Source organism: Cygnus olor, chromosome 1 (genome assembly GCF_009769625.2).
Source record: "Cygnus olor isolate bCygOlo1 chromosome 1, bCygOlo1.pri.v2, whole genome shotgun sequence".
Taxonomy (NCBI): domain Eukaryota; kingdom Metazoa; phylum Chordata; class Aves; order Anseriformes; family Anatidae; genus Cygnus; species Cygnus olor.
The window spans coordinates 187,221,585-187,242,032 of NC_049169.1; the positions used below are offsets into that span (position 1 = coordinate 187,221,585).

The 20,448-nt window shown below is 41.1% G+C and overlaps 1 protein-coding gene and 1 long non-coding RNA gene across 2 annotated transcripts; one reads left to right on the forward strand and one right to left on the reverse strand.

Annotated features, from left to right (window-relative positions):
- Positions 1–130: 130 nt before the first annotated feature.
- On the reverse strand, positions 131–7,234 carry LOC121063471. The gene is made up of 3 exons (XR_005816018.1): positions 7,078–7,234; positions 3,462–3,521; positions 131–1,197 (listed from the first exon to the last, which is right to left on the reverse strand). It is a non-coding gene; the product is annotated as an uncharacterized LOC121063471 (long non-coding RNA).
- Positions 6,881–18,467, forward strand: SLC46A3 (solute carrier family 46 member 3). Its single transcript, XM_040543900.1, has 6 exons — positions 6,881–7,092; positions 7,246–7,458; positions 12,655–13,528; positions 13,851–13,934; positions 15,353–15,509; positions 17,473–18,467. Exons 2-6 carry the CDS (start codon positions 7,267–7,269, stop codon positions 17,558–17,560), a joined length of 1,395 nt encoding a protein of 464 aa, XP_040399834.1. The 5' UTR covers positions 6,881–7,092; positions 7,246–7,266; the 3' UTR covers positions 17,561–18,467.
- The last annotated feature ends 1,981 nt before the right edge of the window (positions 18,468–20,448 follow it).

The following is a 20,448-nucleotide window of genomic DNA, read 5'->3' on the forward strand; positions in this document are numbered from 1 at the left end:
TGTGATTTTATAAATCGATTTTATTATTTTCTTTGAATTACTGAAGACATTTAGTAGTGTCTTCACTAACGTCTTTCTGTTTTAAAAATAACAGAAATGTTCAGTTTTGTAAGAGAAACTTTTCCTGCATTGTCCCAGAGAATGAATACAAGTTTGTGCTCAAAAAATCCTTCTTGTAGAGGAATTTTTCTCAACATAAACTTGAATAAACTCTGTCAATTCTAAAAAGAAAAGGTACGAGAAAGTATAACCACTTCAATACTGAGGCTGAATCACCAGTGCTGAAATAATGCATGCGGATGGAGCAGGACAGGCAGAAAGTGAAACTGGTGCGAAACAAAAGTGAAGGTAAGTAAACCTTACTGCTTTCACCTAGAGGGGGTGGAGAGCAGCTAGACCTGCTGGTGACAGCTTGACTTTTTGCTTTCCAGCTCCTTTCTGTATTCCTCCTGCCTCCACCAAGGGGGCCCAGCTGCTTCTGTGAGGTGTCAGTGCTGGGGAAGCAGGCATGGGAGAACCAGGAAGTTATTCCCAGGTCACAGGCATGCCAGAGGGACAGGAGCTGCTGAGGCCATCGCAAGACCTCAGCCAAAGAGAAGTGGTTAGAGCAGAAGGGATGTACGAAGCTGGGCAGAAGATGCACCAAAGGAGGGCACAGGATAGCAGGGATCTTGAAGTAGTCATGAAGAAAACCCTCATGACATAGTCAACAAGAATGAGAAAGTAAGCAGCAGACAACAGCTGCCTGGAAAGAAAAGGAACAAAGAGCTGAAAGAGTCAGACGACGTTTTTCCTGGTTGTTTTTCAAGAAGGCTGGATAAATTTTGCAATCAAGTCCCAAAGTGCTTTGCTAGCAATCCTTTTTCGCATTAAGCAGTTAAGGCATGATATTCAAACACAGTCAGGGGGAGCAGACAGCACAGCTCTGAACAGGAGGTCACTGTCAAGTCTGTTTTGCAAAAACCCTTGTTAGCTTCCCCACCACAAACCTTACCTTAAAAATAGACAGAAGGCAAAACTTGCTGCCCACAGTGAGGCAAACCTCGTGCTCAGCAAGTTCTGATCAAGTTCAGAGAGCCACTTGCAAAGCCTTCTGGAAAATACTTGTGCCTTCTCCTAGAAAAAAGCAACTCGAACAGGCCTATGCAGAAACCTAAAAGTTTCTCCAGTATTGTCATTCAACTTCTCACCAGACTTCTGGAAAAAAGGAAAATAAATAAATAAATAAATAAAAATACAGCTCTAGACCACATTAAAAAAAAAAAGTACACTGGCTCCTACTGTAACAAATCCCCCAATTTTAACAGTGCCAAATTAATATGTAAAATTGAGTATAAAACGGGAGATTTCCCATTCACATACTATCACATCCACAGTCAAACCACTGAACTGCATGAGCCTTTTGGCCCTTCCCAGAGGCATAAAAAGTCATAGAAGATGATCTCTACTCGCTCTCTGGATATGGTTGAGAGCCTGTATCTTGACGAAGATAAGGCAGCCCCTAGCATGGAATAAAAAGAAAGGGCATGAAATAACAAGATGGTTTTCTGAGCAGGATGTGTGCACCTTAAAGGAGAAATTTCCGGTCTGTGCTATCGCCCACCTCAGCTGTGTGCTACAACTTGGCGACCCTCTCCCATCGCATACTGAGTAGCCAGAAGCCCATGTACTTCAAATTCCCCTCTCTGACTAACGAGAGCTGCTTAGGAAACGGGATGAAACCCAAGCAAATGTTGTACTGACTGTTCTCGGTGTACCTTCCCTGCTTCTAGGAATCAGCAGTTCAGGAACAGTTTGAACCAGGAGCTGCATCTGTCACGGTCAGGCTGCCGTGGCGAATGTGTCCCCAGAGGACGTGTTACCAGGTGCTTAAACTTGGCTGTCACACTTGTTATTAAACCAGGTAAGCTGACGACCTCCCAGTAACAAGTAGCAATGTTTCCCCAGGAATGGAGCTGCTCTATCTATTATTTACTTTCCCTGTGGGGCTAGTAAACAGCTTTCAGTACTATTGTAAAAGCAATTCACTTCTTATGATGCCTAAAGCTGGATCCATGTGCCTCTCTTGAGGGTGATGGGAGACAGTAAGTCCTCGTCTCTGAAGAGGGAGTGCAGCCAGCCAGTCCCACCCAGTTTGCTAGGAGTGAAGAGCACTTTTCTCTAGCAAACTGCAATATTTGTGGAGTATGGGAGATGAAGTCCCCTGAGACAGTCTCCTTAGTTAGGTCTCTGCTTGTATCAGGTAACAAGGAACACCAACTCAAAAGTAGCACGCAAGATGTTTGAAAAAGAGCAGATAAAGTTTAATAGCATTCTGCAGCAGCACAGTGGGTGACTCAGTGGCAGCTACTCCAGCCCTGCTTCAGCTGCCTGTTTTCAGTTCCTCATTTCAAGGTATTGTTTACATCAAATTAAAAAAAAAAAAAAAAAAAAGGAAGAAAAGAAAGAAAAAAGGGGAAAAAAATAAAGAAACCTATCAAGTTCAAAATTTTTGTGCAAGCAGAATGCCTTTGTCCACTTCTGCAAAGGGGTGGAGTGGAATAAGTCCCAAAGAGAAAGCACTTTGCTGATTCACATTGAGCAGGAATGCCAGCAGCCGCTGCTGATCAACCCCACCCAACGAACAGCTTAGCAGGGAGGGGGCAGAGAGTGACAGGCAGGACAGCAATACTAATGTTTATTTTTAAAAGTGGTTTTGCCTTATAAGATGGTGCTGGAATGGAGAAATTAAGAGATGCAGTCTGACTTGTGCAACCTACCTCATGTACATGCAGTGGAAAAAAAAAATATATATGTCTACTACTTCTATGCAACCGGAAGCAACATAGGAAGGAAAACAAACAAACCACAAGCAGAACCAAGCAGCTGCATAAAATAAATTTCAGATCATCGAGGTGCCTGAAAGGCATCCACAGCAGGTTTCATAACTCCATGAAGCTTTGTTTCGGACTTGATGCAAACACAAAGGGCTATCTATGCAGGCCACACCTGAACCCGGTTTGAAGAACAATTCTGCCCCAAGTCATTTAAACAAAAAATCCACCAGAGTGAATGGCTTTGAAGGCAAAAACCTGAATCTGAGATATGACATAATCAGAGATAAGAACTGAGGACTTGTAAATACCTAAGTATGAGAGGAAAGGTAACTAAAAAGCAAAAATACTGAATAGATTTGGAGATGACTGCTGTTATTTGGTGTGCGTGAATGAGAAGCCAGCAAGAAAATTTGCTTTGTTAAGATCATCTAATTCAGAGAAAACAAATATATCCTGAGGCCTTACAAATGTCTGAGGACTCAAACATGCACAAATTTTCAACACAGTATTTAAGAACAGCAACAAGTACCATGTGACATGGAAACTACAGTGAATCCTAGTGCTCAACCTGTGACAGAGGAGTTCAGAACACCTCTGTAGTCAGCAACACTGGCTTGGTGGGATGCCCTCGTTTGTAGGTATTACCTTTCCGGCATCTTCTTCCACGCCAGATGAACTCAGTCATGTTGTTTCAGATATTCTGGACTCCAAAAAAACCAAAAATGTTACTGTTTTTGATTATTTACATCTAGTTATACCCAGGGACCAAAGGAGACTCAGACCAAACGCTACACAGTGTGGATGGAGCCAGTTGGCTCTGGGAGAAGATGGGGGTGAAGGTGAGAGCCTCTCTGCTCTGCTTGGGCTGCAGGTCAGGGCCACCTGATGGGAGAGATGCCGTTAGTAAACAGTCAGAGACCGGAGATGCCATTTTTTGCCTTTAAACCCTGAAAATTAGTGATGATCTGCATTGAATGAAAATTAGCAACGTGAAACTGGCACAGGTTGAAACTCTGGGTTGGATTATGGTAATTAATTATCTCTTTTTACAGAAGAAAGTTACTTCAAAAATGTGTGGATTTTTTTTTTTTTGCACAATTTTTCCCTAGCATGTTTTCTTTCAGCCTCATATTTAAATCTTCATTACTACTCTCTGTTGTTACGGCTTGCATTCAAGCTTCATCAGTCACCTATGCTATAATAAACACAAAAGGAACAGTTGCACCTAAAAACCTGCATGCCTCTGCAGAATTACACAGCTTATTCCTTTCTCCTTTTCTGCAGCTGTACTATTTGGAGAACTTCTGTCATGTATCTCTATTTGCCATGCTAGCGAGCAAGATGCAAGGTATGCAAGGTTTCTGCAGAGCTGAGTTTCTTTAAAACTGACTGTGCAAAAAGTGTGCTTTTTTCTTCCCTCTTTGATTTTTTTTTTTTTAATTTGTGCTAAACATTGTTATCAAGACAGTCTTGAAACCATGAGCTGAATACTACCAGATACTAGTACTTTTTACTGTCATTGTGTAATCCGCTAATGATATGTAGAAGGCTAAGGTTCTCCATGAACTCAGTAGATTGTTAACATGGAAAATTAAAGTCACCTCAATTTAAAGAAGTACCTAATATCTTAGAAGGCAATTAAAGTCACATTTTACATGGCAGTACTATTTATTAAATCACTACTAATTCTTTGAGAAAAAGTTCAACAAATGAGATGACCCAAATACCTCCAAATTAATTTTCATTGGAAGAACTCGCTAGAAAAAATAAATGCATTTAAAGAATTATTGATTTTTGAAAATATACCTTTCTTCATAAAACTATCTGGGAATGTAATCATAGCAATCACTGAATGCCAAGATCTTGCCACAGAAATTATGCACAATTTTTTGAAGTGCAGGAGGCTTTATTTGAAGATTTCTAACACTGTCTTTGCCCTTTGACCAGTGCTGGTGTGATCTCTTAAAAGGCTCCTAATGTTCTGAACTTTGAATTTCATTACATACCTCTCCTGTAACATATTTCTGCCTGCAATGAGAATGGTTCAAATCCTTCTAGCAGTTTTTTTCTGTGCCCTGACAAGCGAGGTACCACCTTCAAAGATCAGTAATCTGTTTGCTTTTCAAGATTGTTTGACTGAAAGCTTAGCAAGTGCCCCCAGAGAGGTGACCTCCACAATGAATGCCACACACACTGCTTCAATTCTTCATGCACTGAGGATGTCAGTAAACAAACAATACACACTCCAGAACAGATACCACATGCCTGTGACTTTCAGGAAGACTGTTCACCAGCACATCACTCAGATTTGGGCCAAATTTTGACTACTGGTGACTGCAGAGAGCAGCAGCTACTTTGCTATATATTTGCTTCAGAGGATAAACACCACCCAACAAAGTCTGACCTTAAAGGTTTAAAATCATGCCTGCTGCATTTATGAACGACATGCTGGACCTAGCGAGAAACCTAATGGGGCTCTGGCATCCTTTTGTGCAAACAACACAAAGCTTCCAAGGGTTTAAAATCCCATCTTCACCCCATCCAAAGAAATGTTAACCACTGGCTGAGTGACCCGAACAGCCCCGCTCATCTTGCAGCCTATTCGCATATAACCCTCAAGTGATCACTTTTGCTTCATCTCGTGACAAACAAAACATTGTCACAGGACCGATCAGACTTTGGACCTGGATGGGAAGAGGAGGACAGCACTCTCTAGAGCTGATCTCAGGCCACAGCTGTACTTCTTTTGAATCGCTGTGTCTGCGAGCAAGCCTACATGTGAGACCAAACCATCCAAAATAAATGATCGAGGCCACTGAGCTCATACTTTGGGGTGATCCTACACTAAGAGATGTAACAGCCCACTGCTGCCCCCAAATTTGGGGCTGACTGATGTGTCACATGCCAGTGAAACACATTCAAGCTTTGAGGTCTTATGACCCATGTTGCTGTTTTTAAATAAGTTTATGAAGGAACTGAAAACTCGTGAGGTAATGAAGCCCTGCTTCTTGTTTTAAGAGAAAAACTACATCAGGAAACCTTCGAAATTTTGACATTGTGATAAATTAGCGGGTGTTTGTTCATTGTCTCTAAAAGGAATGCAGAGAATATACTGAGAAGATACGGTTTCACAATTTATGGCCTTGTTAAGGGGGAGGATTAAGAAAGTAGATAGTGGGGAAGGGGGTGCTGGGCAAACATCCTTGATGAAATAAAGACTCTGTGATCGCAAGGCATCGCTTCACTACCCCCTTTCCTGAGCACGAGCATAACGCACGAACACTGAGAGAGGAGCGACGACCCCCCAACAACGGACTGCGCAGCCTCAAGAGATTCAACAGGAACTTGGATGCTATAAAACAGCAATGCGAAAAAAGGAAAGTTGCGTGCCATGGCGGAGCGGAGACTCCCTGGCTGCCCAGCGCTGTTTTGCTTGTGCCTGCTTACTTAATTAATAAAATATTTTTGATAGACCAGAAAATTGCGTGGTCTCACTTATGACAGACATGTTTTTAGCAAATACATCTTTCTGCAACATTGGTCATCAATAATCACAGATTCACAGAATTGTAGGGGTTGGAAGGGACCTCAAGGGATCATTGGGTCCAACCCCCCAAAGTATTTAAGGCTGAAAGGAGGTCCTTTGGGCTTCAGTTTTGCAACTATGTCTCCTGTCCTTGTCCACATTAGCATGCTCCAGCCCTTGAAGGTGTAAATAGTTCCCATCTAAACAGCAGCACCACAGCTCCACAGACACCACCAACACCCAACTGCTGGGAAAATGAGGTGTATGAACCAGAGACGGACCAGTGGCTACCAAACGTTGCTGGCACACACCATGACAAGCCAAAAGCGTGAAAGCGGAGAAGCCCAAGCAGCAGTAACGCTCAGCCCACTAGAGGAGGCTGAGAGCGGGGCGAACACTGGGGCCCCCTCAGCCACCACCGGCCTCGGCGGGGCCGCCCCAGCCGCTCCCGAAATGGCGGCGCCGCAGCCGCCCGCCTTCTTCCTCCCGGCTGCAAGGGGCGGGAGCGGGCCGGCGTCCCCGCCGAGGACACTCCTCCGGCGGAGGGACGAGGCCGCCCCCGCCGGCCCGCCTCTCGGTGTCGGGCAGCGCCGGCACAGCGGGCCGCGGGGCCGGGGAGCAGCGCCGGAGGGCAGGGGGCGGCCGGCTGAGGGGAGCCGCCGAGCCGGGAGGCACCCGAGGCGGGCAGGTGCACCGGCCGCAGGCCGAGGGGCTCTTGAAGGGAGATAAAATTACCGGGTGCTGCTCGAGGTGGGTGTTTTGTGGGTGAAGTTCGGACTTCTGCCCTTTCAGGACGGCTGGCACACGCCGGAGCTGAGCCTGCAGGTATGACAGTCGTTTTGCTTTCTTTCAGTGAATTCTCGTGACCTTTTTTTATTTTCTTTCCTCTTTTCTGGTGCACAGATTTAAAAGCCGAATCCCGAAATGAGGAAGGTTTTCTTCGTGGAGCCGGTCATTTTCATCTACATGTTTGCTTCCTACTTGACTAGCCCGGTGGTGCAGCAGTTTATTTACCGGAGGCTGTGGGAAGAGGAGTACAATTCCACTTTCATTAGCAGTAGTAATACTAGTTACTGCGAGCAAAACAAAAGTAGCCCAGCTTATATCAAGCAGAAGGTAAGAGTGAAGAAAAACTACAGTTGTAAGTATATGAAACGAAACTTTCAGCCAGTAGGTACTGCCTCAACATAACCTCCTTGTCTATAAACTTATTTAACCTTGTATATGTAGAAAAGCAATAGATTTGCAAACTGCTGTCATTTTACTGTCTCCTTGCTCTTGTGTTGCACTGTACATAGTTGTCTAGGCTATGAAGTATGTCCAGGACGACACTGAGATAAATTCATCTCTTAATGGTTGAAAAACATCGTAGAGGATTGGGCCCAAGCTGGCACTGGCCTTGCTTGTCAAAGTGTACAGCTGAAGGCTCCCCTTCCAATAACTTCAGTAACAGCTGTGCAAGTGTTTATGCACCCCTGGTAGTGACTGTGACTTCTAGTCTTCTTGCTAAGTATGTAGTTTACCAGTTGTCCCATAATTTTCAGGTCTAGTTTACAATGTATGTATGTCAGAAGAATTAAAAGAACGAAAGGATAGGGGCCAAAATATTTTTTTTTCTGATTTTAAAATATGAAAAATGATTCCACTAATCTTTGCACAAACAAATACAGTTGATGTTTAACCAGTCAGAAAATCACTTGTCTGCCTTGTTGAAATACAAAGATGGCACAATGACAGCATCCCATGGTCAATTACGTTTTTAGCATTTTTTCATGGTCTAGCATGCTGGATAACTAGATGTTGATTGGAATCTCTGCTGTGGTAGTTCAGTTCAGTTTTAATGCTATGTGTAAGCGTAACTAGCTGTGGGCTGTCAACAGAAGAGGTGATCATACTCCACTTTTCCTTTCCTCTCTCGCCATTGTTCTCCCCACGTGTTGTATTTGGTAATTATTACAGTTAGAGGTTACAGCTTGTGTTGGATCAGAGTGCTGGTTCAACAGAAGGCTCATCATTTTTCAAGTTCGTGTTTGTTTTTCTGAAGCAGCGAATTGCTCTGACATACTCTGTAGCCACATGATTGCAGTATCTAGCACAGGGATGACAGAGGGAATGTATTTACAGAAGAATACAGCAGAATTGTCCTTGGCAACAACAACTGGAACTTAGACTGGATTAAGTGCAATATGAAACTACACAGTAGAGTCAGAAAAGTAGATGGCTTGGACTGTAAATTACACAGAATATGGAGTTAAATTACAGAGAAAATGAAGTTTATAAAAACTATCAGCCAGTATTCTATGCTGCTGAAAGGGATTGCAGCAGTGTCACAGGTGGCACTAGAAAATTTTAGTCACATCCGAGATTTGAATCTGACGTGCTGCGTATGCACAGGACTGAACAGCTGAGCTTATCAACCTCATTTGTCAAATATAAAAGAAAATTTTAAATGATTCATGCTTCCATTGAAGGTGATTAAAGAAATAGTTCAGAATTTTTAGCATGGAGTTGGTTCTTCCTCAGGTGACACAAGTAGAAAGAATTTAAAAATAAAAAGGTGAATAGAATTCCAGTCCAGCATGCATTCTGGGCTGCATGATCAGCCAAGGAAGGTAATATATGCCACTCGTTAGAACTGACTTGGAGCTAATAACCAATTATTGGCTCCATAATGTTTGTATGTTCCTCCCCCAAAGTGTTTTTCTTTAGTGTCAGCTCCTCATTTGGTGCTGTATGTGGACATTTTGTCATACAGTGTTGTGTCAATGCAAAGGGCAACTATAAGAATTACACGTGGTGCTTGCAATTCCAATCACAGATCCCATCAAGAAACCTACATTTCACAGACATTTCTGCACTTTGCATTTGCTAGTACCCCCTAAATTCAGCCTGATCTTCAAATTGTGATCCCAGATGTTTCGGGATATAAGACTAGACTTCTGTTTTGGCAAAACACTGAAGCAGAATACTTAATTTCACATGAATTTTAGATGGTGTCTGTGATTATTATTTACAAATTACAGTATTTGGGGCATAAAGGAAACAAACTGTGTTTTCCATAAACAAAGGAAACGATACTTGAGAATAAAAGTCCTTCAGGATGGTGGTTGAGTAATGGCCAACAGAACTTCTTTGTTTCCCTTTCCTGACAAATTTCCATTCCCTTCATTTAAGCGATTGTCCACAGGCCATGAATTATTGAACAGTCATGCTCTTGTCTGGATGACTAGCCTGTATTTTTGTACCATACTTGTTACCATAGTATGTGAACATAAAACTCTCCAAACACCCATTAATTTCAGCAGAACCTGGTGTCTGTGCTGAGCAATAATCCCGTGTATGATGAAAAGAGCAGATCCAGTAATGCAGTCCCATGCCCTTTGCCAATGATATAAGTAGGTGTTTTGGATTTTCCAAGACTCTCCTAACTGGGTTATATATACACATACTGTAAATTTTACTGGTGGGAGTGTTTGGTGTTAACTTTTAGAGAGACAACTCTTTTATCGGTCGGTTTAGTTTAAGTCCTTCAGTTTTCAGAATGGAGAAGCTCTTTACTAATCTCATCTGTTTCAAAACAAAATGTGAAAAGAAATTGAAGTCAAAATCAATTGAAGCCTGCAAAAAAAAAGTAGACTGTAATTCAAAATGGATAGTCTTGGCAGTTTTTAAATTGATTATTTTTTTGGATCTGAAGGAACCATAGTCATTTATAATAATTGAAAAGTAATTAAAATACAAGCTGGAACATTCTAATCACTGGCTTGAATAATCCTTTTTCTAGCTCAGGAAGAGCTGTACTATTAATTAAACATTGTTTATCACTCAGAACATGCGTTTTCCGTTGTTACACACTAATATTTTTTAATTTTATGAGCCTGTCTGTTTATCTTATCCTGTACATTGTAGCTTCAGGCAAAACTCTTCTCTCGTAAATTAATTCTTATATAAGTGAATCATTTCTTAATTTTCTTGCTTTTAATTTTGAAATCTGTATTTTTGAGCATTACTTCTATGCAGCGTGAACGTTTTTTTCAGAGTAGAGTGAATTTACAGATTAGAAAGACTAGACCTTTGAATTTATTTAGGTACATTGACTTTAATAGTTACAGGATTGTAGAGGAGCTGAGGGTTTGAGCAGTCATTTTCTGTATTCATTTCCATTGACGTTATAAAAACTTGGAGGCAGGTTCCTTACACTCTAACAGGAGTTTTTCTTTACTTCTCTCTTTTAGTCATCTTGTCAGTAGACAGCGAGTCATTTATGTCAGCAGGGTTATGGTCACTTGGGGTATCTGGGTTTGTAGCCACGTTCTTTATGTTGCACACCTACTTCCTAAACTAAAAGACCCAAGTCTTTGTTGTTTTATTCCTCCCGTTTCATGCTTATTTATGTTTTGGTGATATTTGTATAGTATGGTTAACGTGGTCTAGAATAGAGTTAGTTAGGTAGATTTAGATAGATTTAGTTTTATTTCCAGTATACTAGCATTTCTATGATGGTCTTTTCCTAGAACCTGATACTAGTAAAGAAGCAATGCCTGTGACAACAAAAGAGTTCTCTTTGTCTGATAAACTGTACAAAAAGCACAACCTGTTAAAGAGTGTGGTGTTTTTTTTTTTCAGGCTTCATAAATGCAATTACTCATTGCCCTGGAGTTGCCTGTGCTTTGTGTGCTACGCCCCATTTGCTGAGTTGCTTCCCTTGCCATTGGCACTATCTTTTCAGAGAAAATAATGTCCCATCCCATGCTAGTCCTGCTGCCTTTCTCCTCTGAGTTTAGGAGTTTAAATCGCTTCCTTTCCTACAGCTTTCTTCTCTGGGCTGTCCGGCTTCCCCCCTGCACTGCTGTATTCTGTAGACAGGGGCCCCCAGCACAAGAAAGGTATGGACCTGCTAGAGCAAGTCCAGAGGAGGGCCACAAAGATGATCAGAGGGCTGGAGCACCTCTCCTATGAAGAAAGGCTTAGAGAGCTGGGGATGTTCTGCCTGGAGAAGAGAAGGCTCTGGGGTGACCTCGTTGCAACCTTTAAACGCTTAAAGGGGTCTTCCAAAAAAAGATGGAGAAGGACTCTTTACTTGGGTAGATAATGGTAGGACAAGGGGGAATGGTCTTAAACTAAAAGAGGATAGAATTAGACTAGACATTAGGAAGAAATTCTTCACTCAGAGGGTGGTGAGGCCGTGGCACAGGCTGCCCAGAGAAGCTGTGGATGCCCCATCCCTGGAGGTGTTCAAGGCCAGGCTGGATGGGGCTTTGGCCAAGCTGATATAGTGGGAGATGTCCCTGCCCATGGCAGGTGGGTTGGAGTTCGATGATCTTTAAGGTCCCTTCCAACCCGAGCCATTCTATGGCTTCCTCACCCACTGCATGTAGGCCACATTTTATTCCTTGTTCTCAAGCACAGCCAGCAGGAATGCAGAATAAAATCCGCTGCTTGTCCCCTAAAATCCACTACTTGTCCCAAAATCTGTCAGCAGGGAAGGAATTAAAGATCAGAATATCATTTTCCATCTCAGTTTGGTCAGTCGATATGCTTTTGACCATTCCAGGGTGGCTACAGTGCTGGCCAGCAGACATCATGAATCCTAAGGTAGTCAGATAACATCAGAGAAGAAAGTAAATGACTCCACAGCGTTAAGGGAATTGCAGGCTTTCTAGGAGTGCCTCAGCATCAGCTGAATTTTCCTCTTGCAATAAAACCTTATATCTTGTAAACAAAGAAAGAGGTTGAACAAGAAATTGATGGTCTTTGCCTATAAATATAAATAAGAATTCATAAGGAGCTTTAAAAATTGCCCTAAGTACATTCCTTAAAATTCTGGTGGTTTTTTTTTTTTTCATCATTTGGATGCTACTTGGTGGGGATTATGTTGGCTACAGAGGAAACACCGGAAACTTGTAAAACAGATGGCTTGAAGACAGGCTTAGAAAGCTAGGAAAGACTTTCATGCCTATACTTTCTCCTGATTCTTGGAGAGTGCAGCCCCCTGCCCAGCTCTGTGTGATGCCTCAGAGAAATGTCAGAGAGTGACTTTACTCCCCGCATCTGAAGGTTTTATTTTGTGGGATGATTCAGGAGGAAGGGTTTGTGCGAACGAAGTTACTGCCTTCTCTGCTGCTGCTCTTTTATCTGATCTGCTTGTTCTCTTTGAAGGGGCTGTTGGGACTGCTGTTTGTCTAGCCTGCATGAATATATTAAAAGCATGATCTGAATCTGTTGCATGCTTGTTATTGTTTAAGTGTAGTATTATACATATATATTTACAATGTATTACAGTGTTAACTGTTATTTTTTTTCTCTTTGCAGGGAGTTCAAGAAAAGACTTCTCTATTTAATATGCAGCTGGACTTAACTGGGGCAGTTCCCAGCCTCATAGTTGCCTTTATCATTGTAGCTAACAGCGATCGCCAGGGACGAAAAAGATCTTTAGTTTTACCATCAATGGGAGCTTTGATTGCAGATATTTTCCGGACTTTAATATCATATTTTTCCTTGTCACTCTCTATCCTATTCGCGGTTACGTTTATTTCTGGACTGTTTGGGAGTATGGCAACTTTTCTTGGAGGAGGCTTCGCTTACATAGCAGATCTGTGTCATGATGAGAAGCAGAAAACAACGCGAATAGCTGTGGTCGACTTGATTTTTGGAGTTGTATCCGGATTGGCAGGACTGTCTTCTGGCTACATTTTAAGAGAAATAGGCTTTATGTGGACATTTGTGACAGCATCTCTGCTTCATGTTGTTAATATTATCTATATTATATTTTTTCTGGAAGACACAGTAAGCATATCTGAAACCCAGCAACAGGCACAAGTATCTTATAAAGAACTTCTAAAAGAAACATTTTCTGGAGTGTACATGCTTTTTAAAACTGCCCCTTCTAAAAAGAGAATTTTAATAATTGTGTTACTTTTTACATTTATGACTTACTTGTTTACCGTGTTTGGTGGGAGTTCACTTTTTACACTGTATGAACTGGATGAGCCACTCTGCTGGAATGAAGTATACATTGGATATGGAGCAGCTGCATTCACTTCTGTCTCTCTGACCAGTTTTTTAGGAGTTTACTTTTTTTCAAAATGTCTCAAAGACATTTATATTGTATTTATTGGGATATTTTCTTACATTGGAGGAATAATCATGGCTGCCTTTGCCAAAACGACCCTGCTCATGTTTCTAGGTGAGTTCAGAATCATTCAGTCCATGCTCAAAAACATAAAAGAAAATAGTGCTATGTTATCTTTAGCAAGTGTTGTTGGTAGATATTGGATGTACCACTTTGAAAGGGTCATAATGAGGTAAAATGTACAAGGTTGGGTCACACTGATTTAAGATTTAATTAAAAAATGAATAGTGTGGAGAGCGAATTACTTGCTTATGATTTGGTTTTGGTGCCATATAGATATATTGGATTTAGGAATTTACAATTCATTTACTGTGTGTCTGTAAAATCCTGGATTTTTATTATTTTAATGTCTCACTACTGAATCATTGCTTTACAGTAAGAGTGCCATCTTTACTCTGCCTTATGCCTGTTCCTGTTCTCCGATCCATGCTGTCAAAAGTGGTTCTCGCCAGCGAACAGGGTGAGTGGGATTTGTGTTAAAAAAAAATACAATAATGGTATTTCAGAACAGAGATGCATCAAGGTTACCTTTAAACAAACAGATACAGAATTGGTATTTTAAGACTGCTTTTTTTTTTTCTTTATGTTCCATATAATATGACCCTACGTCATGCTACTAATGGCTTTTGATTTTGAATTTAATATTTAAAAAGTTGTGTTTAAAACTACTGCAAGTTTCAACCTTGAAAGGAGTTATTGATCTAGAAATAAAGATTATAGAGAACGCAAAGCAGAAAGATGTTCAAGATTTATACAGATATTCATTGTAAATGTGACATGTAGAACAGGTTCTACATTCACAAGATTTTTGGCAGAGAAAGATAACGCTCTTGTTGTTTAATCAGTGTCACACTTTATAATTTAGAAAGGTAGGCTACTAGCAAGGGCCTTTGGCTACTTGTACTTGTCCCAAAGGATGTAACATATTATTTTTAGAGGTACTTTCTGTAGTGGAACACAAACACAAAAAAAAAAAAAAGCATGTGAGGCCTCAAAATGTGCCTCTCGTGTCTCATATTTTGCTGTGACCAGATTTTGAGGAGCACAGACTGTCTAGAAGCATTCTTGTGAGCTGTTTGGTTTTATTTTTGAAAAAGCATTTCTTTAGACGCTGAAACAAAGATCTCATTGTACTGAACTATGCTAACATACACTTGTTTTTGCAGTTTCTTGGCATTCTTCAGAGCTTGGGATTCTTGAGTAGTTTGATACAGGGGTCAGGTTGCCTCTTGCCGTCCTTTTCTGCTTACCTGTTGTGATTTTTGTTATAGTCCCATGAACATGAACGCGGCTTGGGAAAATATGTTTAAAAGTCCGCTGATGGGATAGACTGACACCCCAGTGTCAGTGTTCAGCACAAAAAAAAAAAAGTTTGCTTCTTTTCTTTCAAAAATGAGAGGGATATAGTTATGTGCTGAACCAGCAGTCTTTGTTACTTCTCATTCCAAAGAGCTTCTTCCATATATATGGACAAAAATTAGGAAAGGAGGAAAGAAGAAGGGAGAGTGAGAACAGAGAGGCGTACTGGAACAGGTAAAGGATGGAGCTGTGCAGAGGATGTTGAGTGAGGGTGAACAGCTTGCATTTCATGTAATAAGTAGATTCCATGGAGTATGTATGGTGACAGGATAGCAGCAAAGAAGAATAGTTTTCACTAGCAAAAGTTTTATTTTTTTTTCATTTAAAAAGTCTTTTGTAGGAGTCCCTATGGAAGACACATAGCAAAGACATATTATACTCAGGTGCTTGTTACTTGCAAACTTGCTAAAATATTGCAGATAGAGAGATCTTTTGAAAGAAGTTTTCAAACTGTAGTACTTTGAAAGGGTTTCTGCTTTAATTTGTTTTGTTTGTAATCCATTCATTTGTTTTTGGCAGGTGCTGTGTTTGCTTGTATTGCCTGTTTAGAAGTTGTGACCGGCACTATTTCACTTTCAGTTTTTAATGTTCTCTATGCAGCTACCGTTGCATGGTTTTCAGGCTTTAGCTTCCTCTTATCAGCAGGCCTTTGTCTAATTCCACTGAGTGCACTGTGGTGAGTACATGTCAGGAGGGTCCTTCTGGCTACTTTTACTAGTGATTTCTGTTTTGACGTGAGTTGAAGCTAAATGGCATAATGCATTCTCAAACTTCCCTATTTTGTAATGTACTGGATGTATTTTGTGTAGCCTTCCCTTTGGTTCCCACCCAGTTATATATAGCTTATATACATCAGGCCTATGGAAGGTACTCTGAGACTTGGGCGCAGGGAGCTGCTTGGAGTGGGGCAGAGCTGAGACTGGGGTAACGTGTGACTGGGGGACAGGACAGGACAGGACAGGAGGGAGGGAGCTCAGGCTATGGAGAGTTGTTTTGTCTCATGAAGCTTGTGATCGCTTCTCCAAGAGCTGCTAACAGTTACTGTAGTTCCTGCTGCTTCTCTCTTCAACACCTACCCTTCAACACCTTGCTAGAGATTTCCCACCGTCAGTCCAGTGTGAACCATGATCCAGCTACCTCCTCACAAATTCATGCTGTGAATTTGTCACCTAATTCCCCCAAACTGAAATCTGTCCTGAATTCACTACGAGATGGACACGCAGTACCCTTGACTGCATGTGTGTGCCTTCCACTGGTTTGAGACTTACACGTGCCTTCCACACAGAACTGAAGTAACAGATCGCTTTAAGGCCACGAGCGTAGTTTTGCAGCCCTTATAGATGCTAAAGGGGGTTATAAATATGACCAAACACCCAGTGAATTCAATGGAAAGTTATCTTTCCATGTCATTGGTCATGGATACCTTGTGACTTAGAGCCATTGAAACCTGTAAAAGATCTGCACTAACTTTAAGCCCCATATAAATAAACCTCCAGACGTGTTTAAAAAACATTACTGTGTAGTACTTGCATATAATCACATTTAATGACCATCTAGTCAGTGAAAGATCATTTTTCATGAGTATATTCACAAAAGCTGAGTTCACTTTACATTATTTGAGTATAAATTGTGTCTTTTTACGATGCTGGGACATAGATTTAAATGGCAAAAGGATCACTTCATTAAATAGATTTATATTCAGAAAAAGAAAAAAAGCTATTTTTTAAAGAGGAAGGTACTTCTGCTAGAGAATTGTATCTGCAGCAGAAGCGTTTACCTTGCAGAAACACCTTGCATAGCCTTTACCTCAGTCACCTTTTATCTCTACATCAGCTGCATTTTCAGTTTTAAATAGGAAGTAATTATGCTGTAGATTTAGCACATGTCACATAATTCCAAATCTGTGCCTGCCTCACCACAGTATTTTACTCAGTCTATTCAGAGAAGTTATACGAATGGCAACTTAAAAGAAGACTAAGATAGTGATGGGTCTCATACCTAAGGGAATTGAAGCAAAGGGGCCTTGGGCTGCGAGTTGAGAATACTTTTTAGGAAGGTAATAAAACTAGAGGAGTTCAGTTATATGGTTGTATATATTTTTGTTTTATGAAATACTAGTTTAGTTCAGTGCTGCATGGTATAAAAGAGTTTCTGTTAAATCAGTATTCTCTCCGGAGAATGTCCCGAGCAAAAGTTAACAACTATTTACTATGAAATCACCACCATCCTGCAGTGAAAACTAGTCCATCATCATCATAAATTTTGGAAAGCTATTTATCTTTTTCTTCCATCATTATTGTCTCAAATATGCCACCCTTTCAATAACCTCTCTCTAAAACCTTTCTTCTGAGTGTGTCATGTAATCTTACTGAATGAGAGCAGGAATGGTATTAGTTCCAGTCTGTAATATATAAGGCCTGGTAGTTTGGTGCTTTTCACAGACAGCAGAAATGACTTCACCTAATTTGAGTAATAAGGGGGAAGAATTGTCATTGCTTTTGTTTACTAAGATATATCAGCTGCTTTCTGCTGCAGAAGATGGCTGTAACAGAACTATTGGGTGTGTTTGTTGTTGCTGAATCAGCACGCTCTACTGAAGTATCTCAGCTAAAGATGTCTGTCTTATCTGTGTCTTGCAGCTGGCTTCTGTGCACAAGCTGGAATGGGGAGGACTTGGCTCTGCTTGTACCTGACGAAGTATCCAGCATAGACAGTGTTGATAGTTGAACAAAGGATTCAGCTACCTGACTTATCTGACATGCAGTGGCAGAGACCACGTCATATCGAGACCACAGAGATAACACAAAAGTTGCAGATGAAATCTACAACTGGCACTGAATTGGTAGCACTCTATATCCAGTCTCTTTTTTTAGCACTTGAATAAACAATCTCCTGTACCTAACTGTGCAAGTAGGCTGGCAATGGAGATTTTCATGCTGCTTTCAGCATGGAGAAAAAGTAAGGTAGGCTGATACTCTTCTGCCACTTACCCTTTCTCACGTTTGAAAACGTCAGCTGGGGATTGTGATACATCTTGTGTCATTCTAAGTGGGGTGACAGAGATAAGTTTATCAGCCCCTTAGCCAGAGGGTGTTGGCAGTTCTCCTGAAGCTGCTGGAGCTCGTGCCAGCTGTGCGCGCAGTCCACTGTGTACATCTGAAAAGGTCTGTCTTAACTGTGGAAGCCCACAAAACTGTCTAAAATTACTAAACCTAAAGGTACTTTTTTTCAGAAAGCAAACAAACTGGAAGCGGTACTTGTACCTGCTGTAAGGGGACTTACTGCTCTGCAGTTAGCAAAGAACGTTTGTGCAAGTTTAATGTATGATGTGTGGACCTTGCCTGTGACTTAGTTCTTAAAATGGATTTTCACGCAGAACTGTCATACTTAGAAAATTTCCAGCTTGCGGAGTGTGAAGTTAGGCCTATGCCTACATTTTACAGAGGGCATATTGCACGTTTATTTTTAGATTATAAATTTCTCATTGTTTTTATATATTAGGGACTATGTACAGACACCTCTATTTTTTTGTCTCATAGATGTTTTCCAGCTAAGCTGGCCTTACTGAAGTTTCATTTTTTTTTTCCTTGTGAAAGGGTGTAATAACATTATTTTCAGAAGATCTTTGATTATTTTTTTTAATAATTTAAAAAATCTGAACCACGTATCTAAGCATTTGCAATGAATGCAATATTTTATTAGCATTTGAATAGTATTTCTTATCTCCCAGACACTTTAAAAATGCTATTGAGAACCTCCCTCCACAATAGATACTATCCTCCCTGTTTCAGAGACAGAGGAATCAACAGAGAAGACAAGTGACTTGCCCTGGGCCACAGTGCAAATTGGTGAGAGTGCTAAACCTAGAAATCAATTTCTGTGTTGATTCTTCAGCTTTTTGTTTGAGATCTATATGTAGAAACTAGCCAGAGCGTTAGCTTCTGGAATGCACAGCACAGCAGAAGTGTGAATGTAAACACCATGTTGAAGACCACTGCCATGTATTATTTTAGGAGAGAGTTTTACAGCCAATATTGCCCTGATCCCTGAAAGTACAGGGAGGTAGTATGTGACTTTCTACTCCCAAAGGGGATTAGGTAGAAAAATCAAAAGAACAGCAAGTGGCTGACATTCACAGGTGGAAAGCTCTAGGAAAGCAACTGTGATATGGGAACTGACTTCGCTTGCACAGAGCGTGTAATAAAAATGAGGACAGCCCTAGCATATGCTGTATTATCAAAGATCTACTTACAGTCATTAATACTTGTCACATCAACAGAGTACTTCTCAGAGGTACTCCACCAACAAATATTAGCACCTCATCATGATGATGCTATGATACTATTGCAGATCCTTTCTGTTTGAACAATATTGTTTCCATACTGTACATCTTGATCACTGAGAAGTTTGGAAGAGGGGTCAAATAAGGTGAAGGAGAGTTTATACTATCCAGAAAATCATAGAATGGCTCGGGTTGGAAAGGACCTTAAGGCCCACCCAGTTCCAGCCCCCTGCCATGGGCAGGGACACCTCCCACCAGCCCAGGTTGCCCAAAGCCCCATCCAGCCTGGCCTTGAGCACCTCCAGGGATGGGGCATCCACAGCTGCTCTGGGCAGCCTGTGCCAGGGCCTCACCACCCTCTGAATGCAGGGGACTGCTATTAAACATAGCCAGCCCTTATGTTTCTGTTCTCATGGACCGAGGCTGATGTTGGCAATTAAAGGTCATTAGCTTTTTCTAGCTAGTTTATATACTAGCCAGTAAATAAAACTGCTGAACTCTCCTCTTCTGAGGTGTCTGAGTTGCTGCCAAGTTGTTGAAATGAGCTGAGTTTTAGAATAGTCACTGGGTCCAAAACATAGTAAGTAACTGTAAAGAGTTTAAGAATATGCTGATGTAAGGGATTTCAGCACAAAGACTACATTGTCATCCTTTCCTCTTCATTATGCAGTTTTGTAAGACTTCATGAAATTAACTATTTTGCACAAAACTGCCTGGAAAAAGTAAAGCATGTGAAAGGGTATATGCCTTCACTTCTTCAATGCAGACCTCTGCCAGCACTCTACAGGTAGCAACAAAACAAGTCAGTTCCATAGCAGCATTGAGTTTGAGAACAAGAAGGTGCACGTGCACTTTGGAAGCGGCTTTGGTGAGGTTTGATTTTGCTGTATGAAGTATTGGCTGTTTGCAGAGTATTTCTGGCAGACAGAATGTAGGACTGGCTGTGAGTTAAGCTCAAAGCACATCGATACAAATTGTGTTTTTGAAGTGTATGGTACAAGTTGAGGAAACTAGGTACTAATGTACTTCATATTATTAAATCAAAATCAAAAAGTTTGTTGTAGTTGTTTTATTTCTATGTAAATGCAATTATTTTGACAAATTAATAGTGAAATTTGGTCTTGTAAGCTGTGTTGTATGTAGTTCTTGATGTGGCTTTTGACAAATGGCCGACAGGAGGACAGGGGGAGTAATGTTACGTAAACAGAAGCAGCAGCACTATGGTGTCATCTATTTTTGCAGTGATAACAAACAAACAGCAGTGCAGGAAGATGCGCTTCTGCTTTCCTTCGGTGCTGGGGGAGAGGCAAGGCTGCTGCCCAGAACATCAGCA